The 16,830-nt window shown below is 39.6% G+C and overlaps 1 protein-coding gene and 1 long non-coding RNA gene across 3 annotated transcripts in view; one reads left to right on the top strand and one right to left on the bottom strand.

Annotated features, from left to right (window-relative positions):
• Positions 1–16,830, top strand: part of LOC127474598 (uncharacterized) — a 702,069-nt gene that overhangs the window by 141,911 nt on the left and 543,328 nt on the right. The gene's annotated exons all lie outside the window — the stretch shown is intronic.
• KCND2 (potassium voltage-gated channel subfamily D member 2) overlaps positions 1–16,830 on the bottom strand; it is a 270,977-nt gene that overhangs the window by 20,761 nt on the left and 233,386 nt on the right. For both annotated transcript variants that reach the window (XM_051795503.1, XM_051795502.1), the window contains exon 3: positions 913–1,075. In XM_051795503.1, coding sequence (XP_051651463.1) covers positions 913–1,075 — 163 coding nt within the window. The remainder of the gene's footprint in view (positions 1–912; positions 1,076–16,830) is intronic.

Genomic DNA, 16,830 nt, shown 5'->3' with positions numbered 1-16,830 from the left:
CCAAGTGGTGACACCTCAGCCTTGGCAATCACGCAATCTATGTGGCATCCAAAGCCTTCTGACTGCCATCTGCAGAGGAGTAGAAAGTAAGGTGTCTTGGCTCCCACACCAGGGCTTCAGGTGACAACAGAGTTTTTCTGAGCTGTCTGGCATCACAGGGTTGGGAGAAGGGGATCAGAACTCGTGCGCTGGCAGTGATGTGGAGATGAAGGTGACTGTCTAGGCTTGGCTGCATCACCCCTGGTAAATACTTCTTCCTGGCTCCTGACCATATGGGCCTGTGAGGGAAACAGTCTTCTTGTAGGTCTAGTGGATATTTTAGGGAGAGACTCAGGAAATCAAGAAAGCTGGAAAAAGAGACTTTTTTCCTGATTGAGCTGTTTATCTGAAGCCTTTTAAGCAAAGTAGAGCTGAGGAGACAAGTTCCCCAACAAGCAGATTCTCTCAGAGGCTGAACTGGGGACTTAAACTGAACCTAGATTAGTGAAGCAAGCTCTTAGCATAGACATTAGAAACCATTATTATGTTTGGGACTCTTTATTTTTTTTCCTCAGAAGACTGTGGTAGAAACAAAGTCTGCCTGAAAAAACAGAAGAATCTTCAGTTGGTGGGACTGCAGCTATTGCCTGAAAAGACTAGATCTAGTTTAACAAGTAGGATGAATTACCACAATAATAGGTCTGTACATTTTGACAGAAAAGATTAATGATCCAATTTTGGTTTGTGTTGTTTGGTTTTTTTTCCTCACTAAAAATAATACGCCATTTGCATCTAGGACATGGGCTAGGCATGTAGCACATACATAAAGTTGTCCTCTTGCTAAGAAATACTCACTGTAAAGACACACAGAATATAGAAAGTCATATCTTATCTGTTGCTCAACAACATATGGGGGAAAAATGAGAAGCTCACCTTTTGTGCCCTGCGCTTGTCTGCTCGTTGATTCTGGTGGTATATACGGCTGAAGTTGGAGACAATTACAGGAACTGGCAGAGCAATGACCAAGACCCCACTCAGGGAGCATATTGAACCAAAAATCTTGCCAGCTATTGTCTTTGGCACCATGTCACCATACCTGGGTTAAAGAAAACAAAATGCTTAGTACAGACAAAAGCTCTTCTAATTATTGAACTTCATGATGAATTAATCACACAATAGATTTTAATTCTCATGCAAATAATACTTGCTTCATATAACTATTACTTTATGCACATATGCATACATATACAGCAAGTCCACTGTTGTTGCACACACAATTGTAATTTGAAGCTAGTTTTGGGTCTCCTGTCTGTCAAACTATGAGCAGGTAAATCACATGTTTTACCTGCTGTAGTCTTTTCAGGCTGCCTCTATTGCAATGGAGATAGAATGACTTTGCTAAGAATAAAAAGTCAGTGTTGAAATTCAGTCCTTACTCTGCTTGCTGGAAGAACTCATCACTTTCCATTGACAAGATCCTAGAGAGATCACTTGGTAAATTAGATGCTAAACTGAATAATCTGTTGTCTCACTTAAGCTGACATAGTAATTTCATTTAGGAGGGTGACAGATTTTTGCAACAGGTTGCTCAGATCATGAACTTTCTATCCTTGGAGATTTTCAACACTTGGCTAGACAGAAGTATGGCTGACCCAAACTTCTTGTTGTTGACATGAGAAGCTGGAGCAGCTGAGCTCCAGAGGTCCCTTCTATGGTCTAGGTGAAAGCAAACATGAAAAACCTAAGCTACAAGCAAGCGACCAAACAAATTCTAACTGCAAATCCTGTCAGTGCTCAGAATTACTAGAGCTACCACCTTTCTTTATGATATTGGATATTGCTTTGTCCAGCAAGAAAGAACATAGTGCTAGTGAAGTATATAAAGGCACTCCAGTGCCAGCTTATTAACAGACATCAGCTCTTTGCATTTTGCCATATTCTGTAGGGCACAAGTATGTAATTACATAATACGGAGTTTAATAAAGAGATAAATTACTTTCAAGTACCATTTGTTTTTTAACTTTACTGGATTTTAAGTTATTATTAAACATTGATTGTAGCTTGTGAGTTTAGTATGTTTGTGGGCATGGAGACAGCACATTCCCTATTACAAAGAATTAATAAGCTGTTAACACAAGATAAGTTAAGAAATAAAACTGCAGGAGGTGCAGTGTTTGGGAAATACTGTCTGGAAAGCAAAATCTGTTTGGCAGGAACTGGAAAAATAATAGAGAAGAAGGGGAGAGTCTTCAGGTCATATGGTCCAAATTTTGCACCTAATAACAAGAAGGACAGGATAAAAGGGTGAGGACAACAGATGATAGAGAATCTGTACGAGGCTGGAGGATGCCTTCTAGCAATGAGAGCTCGGCTCACATCAAAAGGAGGTTATGTATGGCCTTGTAGGTGAAGATGAATGGTTTGCATTTTGTAAGATAAGAGGAAAGTGTGTAACATAAATATTCAAATAAGTTGTAATATAGCAGATGTAATATAGATGACCAAGTCTTAGACTATTGACATAGATTATATTGTGTAAAATAAATGTTTAGTTGCTTTACCAAGCATACCCAAGTGTAAAATATTCACAGGAAAAAAATACATTAATATTTCTGCCAATAAACCCCATACACTCAGAATTTGAATGCCATTAGCTTCTCATTTTGTGACATGTAGGATTGGATAAAAAATACATAATTTAATGGAATTCATCTTTTAAATTAGTAATATAGCTGGTCTTAATTATAAGATATATAAAACTGCAAAAATACTAGAGAGTCATGCTTTCTTTCACATCAACATTTGCACCTCATAACATAACCATTCCTGATGCTTATCTCTTCCTAAAGCCACAGCTGACTATCAACTGTCAGGACTGATGCATGCCCAGCTGTTCTTTCCTTTGGGGCAAGGAAGTGAATAAATGACCTTTCAAGGTCTCTTTGACAAATGGGATCCCCAACACCTAGCTAACCCCATTTTTTTTTCAGGCAGAATGATAGGAAAAGCAGTGGGCATGGGGCCAGGGTGCTGAGCTCTGGGGAGAAGTCCTAGGATCAAATCACTGATAATCCTTTCTGCTTTACAGTATTCATTACTGTTTTACTTCATTCTTACTGATACAATCCAAGTATTTTCTTATATTGAATCAAACTGTATCAACAGAAAGCTATGTAAAAGGCAATATATATTTACACATGCCTGACACAACCAGATTTTGAAATGCAAAATTTACACATGCCCCAGTGCTAGATCTCTTAAAATAGATCTCTTAAATGAGATTTCTAAACCTTCCTAAATATTTAAATGCTTATCACTTGACATGTTAAATTGCTGAACGTCCATAAGCTCACATTGTCACTGATGGCTGCTGTGGACAGAAGGCATTCCTGGCTCTAATTAATTTGGTTTGAAGTTGCTCAGGGATATAGTTCATCCTGTTTATAATGTGACAGTGTAATTACATGAATCAAGTTCAGACTGAAGCTTAAGGAGTTATGACAGGAACCATTAGCTGATCTATCTCTAGCATTTCAATGTTTATGTGTGGACTTACCCACTGACATAAGCAGATGGCTTTTCACAATATGTCAGTGTTACAGAGTGAAATAAAAAAATCAGGATTTTTTGACACATGAAGGTATTTTTCAATGATTTTCTCACCTTCCAGAGAAAATTACAGGCAGATGGATATACTGTTTATTTTAAAATAACTTGCTTTTGGTTATTTTTCTATTTCAGCTTGCATAAGTTTAATAATGTGACATTTTCCAAAGGTAATGTTGCTTGTCTATTGTTCAGTGTTAATAATATCTTTCACATCATTAATAGTTCTTACATAATTAGTTTTTCTCCTGTTGCTGACCATTGTGTTGGAGATGTTTAAATAAAATTATGGTCAGAAAAAATTACTTCAAAGAAATTAGCCTTTCTGCACAGGGTGAGAAACATATTTACTTACTTTTGTGACAAAACAGAGTTTTTGCTTCATTTACCCTAGTTGGCCTTGCTCTCCTCTGGGACAGTGATACAGATTTTAGTCTACTGTAGGCATGATCAGAATCGTTAATGAAGTTCCGCATCCTGCATTAAACATTACCTTTAGTTATACCTCATATATCACTGAACACCACCAGTGGAAGTGGATAACAAAAAATTAAGGGAAAATTCCTTCCTTTACCCCAGCTACAATTGCTTTATTCCTTGGAAAGTCTAAACTAAAAAAGAATGTAACTACATTTTGAGATGGAAGGGAAGCTTTGTGGTGCTTTTATTTCAAAGAGGAAAAATTATACTTGATCTCTTAAATAAATTCTACATTCTGCAGAAAATCTGATTTCTTCAGTCATAGAGATACAACAAATGTGGAATCTTATTAAGCAATTTTCACAGACACCCTTTTCAAAAGGGAACTATTTCAAGGTTTTATCTAGTGCTATTCTGCTTGTCTCACTGCTCTTCAGGCTGGAACTGCAAGCACATTCTCCTTTATTTGCTTTTTTTCCTAGTTGCAGTCTTTTCTTAGCTTTGCATATAGTCTGTTCCATGTATGTCTATTATTGTGGCCAAAGCTCAAGCCAGTCTTTGGGCATTTATGATTTGTACTGACAGTCTAATTTTGTAATGTCAAAAGTGTCATCCCACTATTTAATGTACTGGATGAGTGAAGAAAAAGAGATACCATACTGATCCCAGATATCAGTCAGGTGCATTCTACTTCAGTAGCCAAAAAGGGAAGGAAAAAGGCTATGGCAAACTAGATCTGTCAATCAAGTTTTATCAAATCATAAGTCAGAAACAACATGACCAAGCTAATGCCAAGGTTTCACTAGATGTAGTCCAGACAGGCCAGACATGTGCTATTGCTTTCAGTCCACAGGTATCTGTTCACTAAATGACATCACACAGGGAGAGATGGATGGATGGGATGGGTAGATTTAAAGGCATGTATGTTTGTCTCAGTTGTTTGTATTCAACAGGTGACAGACTAATTTTGCACAGTTGACTCTTTACTGCATGACAAGACAGCAAACCAGTGGATTCCTTCATTTTGCAAATACTGGATCTTTCAGAGTATTGATGTGAGTAAAACGGGCCTGATGTAGCGCTTTGCATGACAGATTGGGGGGCACAAAATGCAGCTCGAATCACACACGGAAAACTGAGCTGTTGCAGGAGCTTGGGAAACATGAATGTATTTGGGTTTACAAAGGGTCTATCTGTAATCTCAGCATTGCTGTGTCAGAGCCTACCCATGGACATTGACTTGCCAAGGCAATACTGCTTTCCTGACTGGTGAGTGGAATATTTCCAGTGTCGCATACCCATAATTCAAGAAATCTCAGGCAACACAGGCTGTATTTGTGGCATCATCAGCTATTCATCTTATTCCTGAATCTAAAGAAAACCAGTTTTTGATGGCTCTAAGTTGCAATATTTCATAAGTCAAAGGTCTTAAATATAACTGAAATAAATCATATTTTTGGCCATTTTTTCTTGATGTGAGCAGAGAAGGTATTGTCTTTAATGATCTTAACAAATGAGAGGGACAATGCTGCTTTTTTAACTTCTGTTTCTTTGTGTGGACACAGAAATAATTTTTTTTTTCCAAGTGAAAAATAAGTGTATTGTGGAGGTTAAAATAGTGAACATCAGAAATTGTAATTTAGCAATATTTTTGTGTATGTTACACCAGAAATTAATACATGGAATATCTCACTTTTGGTCGAAACCCCCCAGGTGACCTCTATACCTACAATATGAAATTGTAGGATATATGTAGTGGGAATAAATCCGAGATTTGCATTTTCACAAAGCTCAGATAGTCTAGGCTGATACTGACAGATACATAAAAAGAAAAAAACTGTCAGAATGAAAAAAACCCCTCTCTGTGATAGGCTTTCCTGACACTAGAGGGCGTAAACGCCATTAAAAACAAATGCAAATGCAGAAACATTTTAAAATGCGTGTTACAGAGACATGTGTCCTCTCCCACCTCCTTCGAATTAATTTACATTCTTTAAAGAATTATTACATTGATTGAGGTCTGTTGTCTGCTCCCATATTATTTGCTGAAAAGAAAAGCTAGTAACATTTTTGCTTTTCAAACATGTAAAACATGTCAGAAAATAATGGTTGTAAAATAAATGAAAAGTTGTTAAAATTAACTTGGTAATATTTATTTTAAAAGCAAGGGAATTTATGACCAAAGAGCAATGAAAACAGTACAAGATCCATGGAAACTAAACAATCTTTGTAAAAGATTGTAGAAGCCAGCATGGCTCATTTTTTTCATGTTCCGGAGACAAATCACTGGAGTTGATTAAGAGAATGGTGCCCTGCCTTTCCAGGGCAAGAATTGTCTTCCCACCCTCCAGGTGCTTGCTCTGGCCGGAGTTGGTGCTTTACCCAGCTGGGTGGGATGATGATGCTTTGCTGTCTCAGCTAATGGCTCTTTCCTCTTCTCCAGGAGAAGCCCGAGAGGCTTCTCTGGTGAGACTCTCAGAGAAGATTATACAGCTGCTCATCAGCCCATGAATTTAGGCAGCCAGCCACCCACCCACTTGGGCACATGCTTACATCCCAGCATAGGGGAGAAGGCAGAAAAAGCAATTCCCATCCTTCCTGACACTAACAATAATCATTATGAATCTGCAGCCTTATGGTCCTGATTTTGGCCAGGTCTGAAAATAGCCTAATGCTTTTGGAAGAGCAATTTCTAATAATGCAAAATATTGCTGGTAGTGTGAGGTGCAGAACCACATTACATAGATTACTTCAAATTTTATTCCAGCCTAGGGAGATTCTGCATGGAATTGCATATAATCTTCCTGGCTGGTTTTACTGCTATGAAGGGCCCTCTGCTGCAATAACCCTCTCTTCTGCTCGGTGGTGATGGACATGGTCCCCTCTGGGTCCACAAATGTTCCTCCAAGCGTGGGCCAAAATGATCATTCATGAATGATGAAAACCACATCTGCTTCTCAAAAGTGGCAGTACTCCCTGGGCTTTCCAGCCCGCAGTGCAAGAGAATTAAAGTAGTGCCCCTGCACCTGGCTGGGTTAGCAGTTTCTGAAATACAAAATTTCTAATAAAAGTCAGGGTGATTTGGGGTTTTCTTTTGCTTGTTTCGTTTAGTTTTGTTTCTATGTACACCAAGGATTTCACCCAAGAAGGGTAAACAGATTTTCACAGTTGGACTTCAGTACTTTGAGGTCAAAACACAGGAACTTTTGCATGGAAAAGTTAAATGCTTGACCAAGGAGACACTCCCAGCTTCTTGCAGTCAAGACCAAGATCTAGATAATCAAATTCCCTCTGTTCTTGTTTACCATAAAATATTAAATTCAAAGAGGTAAAAATATCTTTTGTTGTCATCAGAAAAAGCTAATATCCTACCTGATCCTGACCAAAGCATCACAGGAGTACAATGTCTAATTTATACTGCATGGGGGCTGTTTAAACTACCAGAGATATAGTTCAGCTGACTCCCAACAGCTGCATTACAGTCACAGACATACTACTAAGACGGCATTTTGGTTTGTGTTTTTTCTCAGATTGCAGAAGCAAAAATGAGCATGTTTGTTTTTAGGAAAAAGAGAATGTTTCTGAATGGATCCGACACTTTTTATGAATAAGAAAAGCAACATAGCAGAAAAACTGTTCTTGATGTAAAACTTGCAATCTGCCTCTCTTAGTGTTCCCTAAATAATGTGGTTCTACAAGGCAGTGGCCATCATCCACAGTCACAGGTGAAAATGTGCCTTTTTTAGAGTTTGCAATCAAAGGGAGCTTTGCCCAACCCTTCACACAGTACCAGGCTTCCATGGCAAGTGCACTTGCCCTCACTCTACGTGTCCCTGCCAGTGCCTGAGTCTTGTCCTGCCTAAATGTGACACTCACACTGTGACAATCACTGCAGAAGGTCTCTGCAGAAGAAGCTTGTGCTTCCAAACCCCTTTGGATTCCTTTTTTTTTTTTTTTGTTGTGATGTAGTCGTCATGGCCCATTATAGAGCACCACAAAATTGTGCTTCCATTTCTGTGATGGAGATGCTTACCTGGTGAGAGGTCTGTCATGTTATTTGGTGGGATTTAATGCTTAGTTCAGTGGATGGAGGGCAGTAAAATTCATCAGCTAGACTGCCACACACTCCACAAAGGAGGAGTGACTGGTGAACTCTGCCTTTGTGCTCTCATGGGCATGTGAATAAACCAATCTCAATTAACTCCCTTCACAGGTAGACTGGCTTTGGAACTAAGCAGATATGATGCAAGGGAGCAAATATTAGTTAACCACTTTAACTTTGAAACCGTTTAAGAAAAGACCATCAGTGAAGAATGGAAACTAACCATTCTGAGAGTAGAAAAAGAAGTGCTATGCATAAAGCAATAGTATAGACACGTCAAATTACATCTGACAATTGCTAAATGGGGTCCTTGTCTAAGGAGAGTTCTGTAAATTGTTATAAAGCTGTTCCCTAGAGCCTCCAAGCTGCTTGGTAACTAAATGCTGGAAAGTTGACACTAATTAGTCATTTATTTCAACATTACATCCAACAAGAGATAATATAAATTGCTACTGGTAATAATTTTAAGTGGAATTTCTAAATAAGCATTTCAACTGTGTTGCCTTAAGGACTCAGCCTGTACATTTACAACTTGAGAAGTATTTAAGTTGCTGTTTAGGAGCTAATTCTTTTTTTTAAACATGATTGTATGTGAATGTGAAATGAGACAGGGTTAGAGTTGAAAGAATGACTCAGAGGTAAGTAAAAATGACTTAATTTCTTCAAATCATCTTTACTCCTAAGAATATGATAGCTAATTAACAGTGAATTAAGTTATTACTTTGTTGTATTACTGCTGTTAATTCTTTAAGATACCATGGTGATGAGCGGGTAATAAATGCTTAGCTGGATGATGTTTCCTAGGATGGTACAAATGCTTACAGGAAGAATATACTTTTCCACTGTCCCTGTGCATATTCTGGGGCCTGATGCAGATGTACCATTTTTTTCATTCTACTATATGTGAAGCCAAAAGTAACTCATAAGAAAAAAAAAAGACAATTTGATCCTTGCTCCTGTAACTCTGACTTACTTCACAAAGAGAAAATATTCCAAGGTCTTTGCTTCTAAAGATCAATGAGTTATATTTTTTAGGACCTACTTTTCCAACAGTTCTTTTGTCAGTGCATGCACTCCCACACAAACACATATATAGGAAGGACTGACCAGCTCTCTCACGGCTTCCAGATGAACTAAAGAATGCCAGTAATAGTTCAGACCAAAGCTTCACCTAGCCTAATTTTCAGTCTCCAAAATTTAGTCTGAAGCAAACAAACACATAAGGAAAAAGAATAGGCTAAATATACATGATAATATCATTGAATGGTCTTCCATCCTTCAACCACTCACAAATAACTGAAGTACCAGAACTGTATTTTTTTTTTCTGTTAGTGATCCTTAGTTGGTTGCACTTCCACAGGCTTTATTTTGACCTCTTAAATCCGTGCATATTTCTGGCATTCACAACATGGTTTGGTAGTTCCTTGGTCAGTGTTCTTTTGACTGTTCTGTCTTGGGTTCTTGTATTCAAAAAACATCTGGCAAGTGTTCTCTAGCCATCCTCCTCCTGCCTCTTGTGTTTTCATACCTATTTACCTTATCTCTTTCCTAGGATGACAAGTCCTACTATGTTCATACAGAATCTGCTCCCCATATTTTATCATGCCTTTTGCTCTTTTTTGAATCTCCTCTAATTTTTTACACTGTTTACAGGAAAACAAGACCAGAGCTACACACAGTTTTCTAAGAAGAGGTATGGACCAGTTCAGAATAGCTTATACTTCTGGTCCCAACTTGTACAGTGAGCCACTGTTATTCTCAATGTTAATATGTGATTTCTCACCCTTGTTATTTCTCTGTCCAAATCTTTGCTGGTGGGAGCTTCCCAGTTTTCTATCACTGACTGAGAAAAAGAAGCTACTGGGCTTCTGGCACAGCATGAGATTTTTGATAACTATCGTGACATAATTTGTACAAAATAATTGTTGAAATGGCATAGCTTGCCCAGTACCTGTGCTAACCAGAGAAAGAAAATTCACTCCTAGATTTTTACCAATATTTAGGTTAAAAGGAATGCATCTTTGTTTATCCTATGGATATGAATTTTTAGTCCAGATTGGTTTTGTTTTTTTCCCTTCCCTTTGTTCTTTCATAAAATCCTTTCCGGGGAGAACTGGATTAAAAAGCAATATAATGTTAAGATACAGTGTTTTATATCTCATGGAGAAATGGACAAATATGAACCAGAATGCATGCACACCAATCTCAAACACTCAGTGTTTTAAATAAATTTATACACATACAATAAAGTATAAAGAATTTCCAGCAGTTCCTGGTTGAGGCATTAACTGGAAGCAACATGAACACATGACTACAAAAAGCCCCACCTTCAAAAGTACCATCATCTCCAGCTACTCTTCACATCAAAGGTTAGGGGTAAAAGACAGGTAATGCCTTCAAGTGAAGGTCTGGCCATGGTGCTTAGCAATGACTGAATAAAGGCTCCACAGTACCAGTGGTAAATGAGAGCAATGTGACATTTACTGATTACACCAAGGCTGGCTTTAAAGAGAGTCTTGTTGCCAGCTCCATTGATTCCCAGCAGGATGGACTAGAGTTTGACACATCCTTCCTGGGAAATGATTCCAAAGCAAACTGCTAAATATCACCCACCTATAAATATCACCCCACCCGGTCTTGGTTCATTGACACTCTCTGTTCCTTCAGACACCTCATGAGCCTGTGGAAGATGACAAACTCAGATAATTCTGCATCCTTCTAGGAACACAGTATTGGTAAAACTTTTCAGCATCATGACTAAAATTAGGATTGAGCTGTGAAACACAAATTTTGGTGCAGATTCCAATGTACTTTCTGCAGCCCAGGGGTATGTTTTGATGTGCCACCTTGTTCCATGAGAGATGAGAATTTTCCTATTAGCGATGTGATTAGGCATATTCTGGGTCCAGTGTTCGTCCCAGAAATATTGCTGAAAATTTTATGTAATTAATTTCTCCTACAGACTTTCTTTTAGTTGCAATACTTATGCTAAATAGCAGCAAAGTCCAAACAAAGCATTGATCTGCCAACCCATTCCTAAATTTCTCTTGAGTATATATTATCCATCAGATAAAACTGCCCCAAGTATAAATTACATTAACACTAGAAAAGCACTGTGAAAGTTTGCAAGGACAGTCATGCCTTTTTTTGTGACAGCTACTGGGCACAGCACTGAGATCTGTGAGCTGATTTCTCTTGGGAATCAAATTTACCTGCTCCCATGTTCAAGTAAAACTCTGACTGACAAGAGGTTTTAGCCACTGCAGGCTTTCATGCTGTTCAGCACTCTAATGGGCAGGTCAAGGTCTAGGAATGATTCTCAGCAAATTTGGAACTCCTTCTGCCTTTTTTTTTTTTTTAGCAGGACCCATCCCACACAGAAGTCTGCTGCCTTGGGGCCTAGGAAAGGGATATTATTAGGAAACTTTGATCTGGTATGGCTCTCTCTAACTACTTCCCTCTATGGCCAGTAGTGCTGAGACTGAAGAAAGGAGTTCTACTGCAATCAAAAGGAACTTCAGGACACTGGGGCACTTGGTCAAAGAAGTATGTGTACAGGTTCTCCTCAGTTCCTTCTGTACAAGGGGGACATACTGAAAGGACCATGAAAACTAGCCTGATTTTCCTAGTGGTGTTCCTCAAACTAGCCTGATTTCCACCTTAGAGCTCTGGTGCCATAGGTGGAATTTTGGTTTTTTTGACCATGGAGTGGTTTATGTGGCACCAGGCCTGCTGAGAACAGATGGGGTCCACCTGCTACAGAGAGGAAAAAGGATTATGGCCCATAGTCGTCAGGGCTGATTGACAGAGCTTTAAATTAGGTTGGAAGGGGATACAGACAGGCTCACTAGAGATGAGCCTAGGAACTGCATGCCTATGTTGGAGGTGAAATACCAGTTGAATTGCATCTACACCTATACTACAGGTGCACTTATACTTGCACACAGTATGGGGAACAAACAGGAGGAGCTGGAAGCCATTGTGCAGCAGGAAAGCTATGATGTAATTACTGTCACAGGAATGTGGAAGCCATTGTGCAGCAGGAAAGCTATGATGTAATTGCTGCCACAGAAATGTGGTGGGATGACTGTCACAACTGGACTGCTGCAATGGATGGTTATATGCTCTCTAGAAGCGATATGCAAAGTAGGAGAGGTGGTGGGGTAGCACTGTACATTAGGGATTGTTTTGATTGTATTGAAATTAATAATGATGGTGATGATGACAAGGTGGAGTGCCTGTGGGTAAAGATCAGGCAGAGGGTCAGCAGGGTGGATGTCCTGGTACAAATTTATTGCAGACCACCCTACCAGGATGAACAGGCAGATGATACATTCTACAGGAGGCTGGCAGAAGTCTCACAATCACCAACACTTGTAATCGTGGGAGACTTCAACTTGCTAGATGTCTGCTGGAAATACAACAGAACAGAGAGGAAACGGTCCAGGAGGTTCCTAGATTGTGTTGAAGATAACTTCCTGACACAGGTGGAGAGTGAGTCAACTAGGGAAGGTTCCCCACTAGACCTGTTTGTGAGCAGAGAAGGACTAGTGAAGGACTAGTGGATGATATGGTGGTAGATGGCCAGCTTAGGTACAGTGACCACTAAATGATAAAGTTTTCAGTTGTGGATGAAGTGAGGAGAGGAGCCCACTGAACGACCACCTTGGACTTCCAGGGGGCAGACCTATTTAGGAGATTGATTGACAGAGTCCCTTGGGATTCTGTCCTGAAGGGGAAAGGAGTCCAGGAAGGCTGGACATGCTTTAAGAAAGAAATCTAAAAGATATAGGAGCAGGCTGTCCCCATGTGCCTTAAGATAAGAGGTGGGGAAAAAGAATACCTTGGTTAAACAGAGCGCTTAGGCTAGAACTCTGGGAAAAAAAGAGAGTGTATCACCTCTGGAAGGAGGGGCAGGTAACTTAGGGTGGCTACAACCATGTTATGAGGTTATGTAGGGAGAAAATTAGAAGGACCAAAGTCAAACTGGAACTTAATTTAGCCACTGCAGTTAAAGACAACAAAGAAAGTTTCTATAAATACATTGAAAGCAAAAGGAGGGCTAAGGATGCAGAAGTAGCATAGTGTCAGGAAGTGAGGAAAGGCTGAGGTACTTACTGCCTTCTTTGCCTTAGTCTTTAATACCAAAACCAGTTGTCTTCAGGATACCTGGCTCCCAGAACTGGAAGTTAGTGATAGGGAGCTGAGTGAAGCCTCCATAATCCAGGAGAAAATGGTTCATGACCTGCTATGCCAATTAGACACCTACAAGTCTATGAGCCCAGATGGGATGCACCTAAGAGCAATGAGGGAGCTGATGAAAAATCTCACCAAACCACTTTCAATCATTTACCATCAATCTTGCTTAACTGGAGAGGTCCCAGTTGACTGGAAATTAGCAAATGTGATGCCCATCTACAAGACTGGTTGGAAGGACAACCCAGGAACTACAGGCCTGTCAGCCTGACCTTGGTACTGGGAAAGGTCATGGAGCAGATCATCTTGAGTGCCATCACACAGCATGTACAGGACAGCCAGCATGGCTTTATGAAAGTCAGGTCCTGCTTGACCAACCTGATCTCCTTCTATGACAAAGTGACTTGCTTAGTAGATGAGTGAAAGGCTGTGGATATTATCTATCTAGACTTCAGTAAAGCATTTGACACCATCTCCGACAGCATTCTCTGGGACAAACTGGCAGCTCACAGCTTGGACAGCTGCACTCTTGTTTGGGTGAAAAACTGGCTGGATGGCTGGGCCCAGAGCATGGTGGTAAATGGAGTTACATCCAGGTGGTGGCTGGTCACTGGTGGTGTTCCTCAGGGCTCAGTACTGGGACCAGTCCTGTTTAACTTTATCAATTATCAGGATGAGGGGATCAAGGGCACCCTCAGTAATTTCACAGACAACACCGAGTTGGGTGGGAATGTTGATCTGCTGGAGGGTAGGAAGGTTCTGCAGAGGGATCTTGACAGACTGGATCAATGGGCTGAGGACAATATTGTGAGGTTCAACAAGGTGAAGTGCTGGGTCCTGCACTTGAGTTGCAACAACCCCATGCAGTGCTACAGGCTTGGGGAAGCGTCCCAGCAGAAAGGGACTTACTGTTACTGGTTGACAGCTGGCTGAACATGAGCCAGCAGTGTGCCCATGTGATACCATGCCCCATGGCATCCTGGCTTGTATCAGAAATAGTGGCCAGAAGGACTAGGGAAGTGATTGTCCCTCTGTATTTGGCACTGGTGAAGCTGTACCTCAAGTACTGTTCCAGTTTTGGACCACTCACTCCAAAAAGGATATTGAAGTGTTGGAGTATGTCCAGAGAAGGGCAAGGAAGCTGGTGAAAGGGCTACAGCACATGTCTTAGAGGAGTGGTTGAGGGAGCTGGGGTTGTTTAGTCTGGAGAAGAAGAGGCTCAGAGGGGACCCCATTGCTCTCTACAACTACCTGAAAGACGGCTGTAGCATGATGGGGCTCAGTCTCTTCTGCCGTGTCTCAAGGGAAAGGATGAGAGGAAATGGCCTCATGTCTCATCAGGAGAAATTTAGATTAGATATTAGAAAAGAAAAATCACTGAAAGAGTGGTTAGGCATTGGAATAAGTTGCCCAGGAAGGTGGTGGAGTCACCATTTCTGGAAGTGTTCAAGATGTGGCATTTTGGGATATAGTTTATGGGTGGTTATGGTGGTGCCAGGTTGATAATTGAACTAGCTGATCTTGAAGGTCTCTTCCAGCCTTGATGATTCTGTGATTCTGTAAAGTTCCCAGATTGCAATACAGGTTTGCTTTCACTCATTGGCACACTTTCCAACTTAAAAAATTCCTAATTCTTCTTTCACATATTTAGTCCAATTAGAGAACACTAGAGTTTAATATGTCAAAACACTGATACTAGAAATATTTCAAAAATGTTCTTAAAATAATAAACAGAATTATTTCCTTGTCTTTAAAAATAGTCTTCCTCCCAATTTTCTATTTATTACTTGTTTCACTTCACATATTTTCACCTCACTTGAAAATAGGCTATTGTATCATGTTCAGTGCTGGCCAAAGCTAATTTTTTGCTTGCTATGCCAAGCTAATTTTTTGCTTGCCAACACAACCACCAATGGACCTGTATAATTTTTACATTCCTTCAGGCAGAGCAGAAAAACATGAAATAGCTTTTGTCAGTGTGACACTGCTACTGGCCTAAGTCTCTAAGGATCTCTGCCAAATATTGAACACTTCACTTAATTTTTCTCTAATGCCTACTCTAAATCTGTTCAACCAAGTGTAAAAAGTACTCATATATTTTTATACATAAACACATATATATATTATACGTATATATAAATATACATTTAGATAAGACTAAGAAATTTTCCTTTAAAATAAAAAATAATTCTTTTGTAAATCTTTTGTGCACTAGAAGATTTCTCACAGTCCAATGTCTTAGTGTCCCTTTCCAGCTAGTAGTCAGGAGAGTAATTTTTCTGAGAACATCTGTTGTTATTTTGCCTCTGAAATTCATCTCTTTCCTCATTCATGACATTTTTTGTGCCTTTCTATTTAGAATATATTTGAGAAAACACATCAGTGGAAGTTGCTAGCTGCAATGAACTATTTCTTTTTTTTTTTTTCTTGGTCTAATTATCTTTTTTGCTCTTTTCCAATTTTCAGAGATTTCTGAACTTGCTCAGATAAGTCCAGAAAAAATGAAACAACTCGTACTTCAAGTCTAGCAAAGCAAAAGCCTCTTCTGAGTTCAGTCAAGGCTCCTCACAACTCAGTTTTCCATCAGTGTTAAATCACCCCAAACCTTGAAATAAGGAGGTGATTCTATTGCCTGGCAGAGTAATCAGTTTCAGCTGAGCATAGTTATATCCCCTTTCTTGCAAAGAAACCAAGAGCCTGTGTGAGCTGCTCTACCCAGGGACAGCTTAACCCTCACCCTTCCAGCCGCCAGGCACTGCCTCTGCAGGCTGTAAAAGCTTGTTGTTATATTGTTTATGTAATTTAAATAGGGAAATTTGCAACTATTGCCACTACAAATTAACTTATTGAATCAATGATTTTGGAGACTGACGTCCTCTTGTCATCAGATTGTGCAGTGTGGAGTTTGACTGCTTAACCAAACCAACTCTGAGTCAACACAAATTTGAGTGGATAACTTTGGATGTGGAAATGTAGCAGCATGCTACAAAGAGTAGAAATGGGTCTGCCTGCCTCTGCCAGTTTTGATAGTGCGTTTTGTAATGTGACCTCTTGTGTGCTAGTAATTGGACTCAAGCCACCAATGAATCTCTGAACATTAGCACACTGCAATGACACAGTAATGACTTTCTGTCACTACTAACCCCATTCCTATTTGAATTCATGTCCCATGACTGAGAGGTTCTGTATTTCACTACCAATCCTCTGAGTTGTTCAGGCATAAAGTTTCATAATGCTTACCAGTACCATTCTTTTCACAGGTAGCAAAGAAATAAATTTTTTCATGTGTTTTCTCAATTTTTAAGAAATGTCTCCCTCTCTCTTGCATACAACATCTAAAACGTTTGTGTAAGAGCCTTTAAAAAATCTAACTTTTTAGAGATCACGGATAATCTTTGAATATTCTCATGGATTGCTCAGAAATGGAGCTTCTGAATCACTATATGTCCCTCACATCACATTTTTAAATGCCAATTCTGTAAAATTTCAGTGTTCATTAAAAAGTCTGAAGCTTTGTAGAAAATTTG

The sequence above is a fragment of the Manacus candei genome, unplaced genomic scaffold, assembly GCF_025592945.1.
Source record: "Manacus candei isolate 608988 ecotype Guabito, Panama unplaced genomic scaffold, ASM2559294v1 h1tg000043l, whole genome shotgun sequence".
Lineage (NCBI taxonomy): Eukaryota > Metazoa > Chordata > Aves > Passeriformes > Pipridae > Manacus > Manacus candei.
Note: the sequence above shows the minus strand (reverse complement) of the source record. Positions and strands in the feature narration are given on the sequence as shown.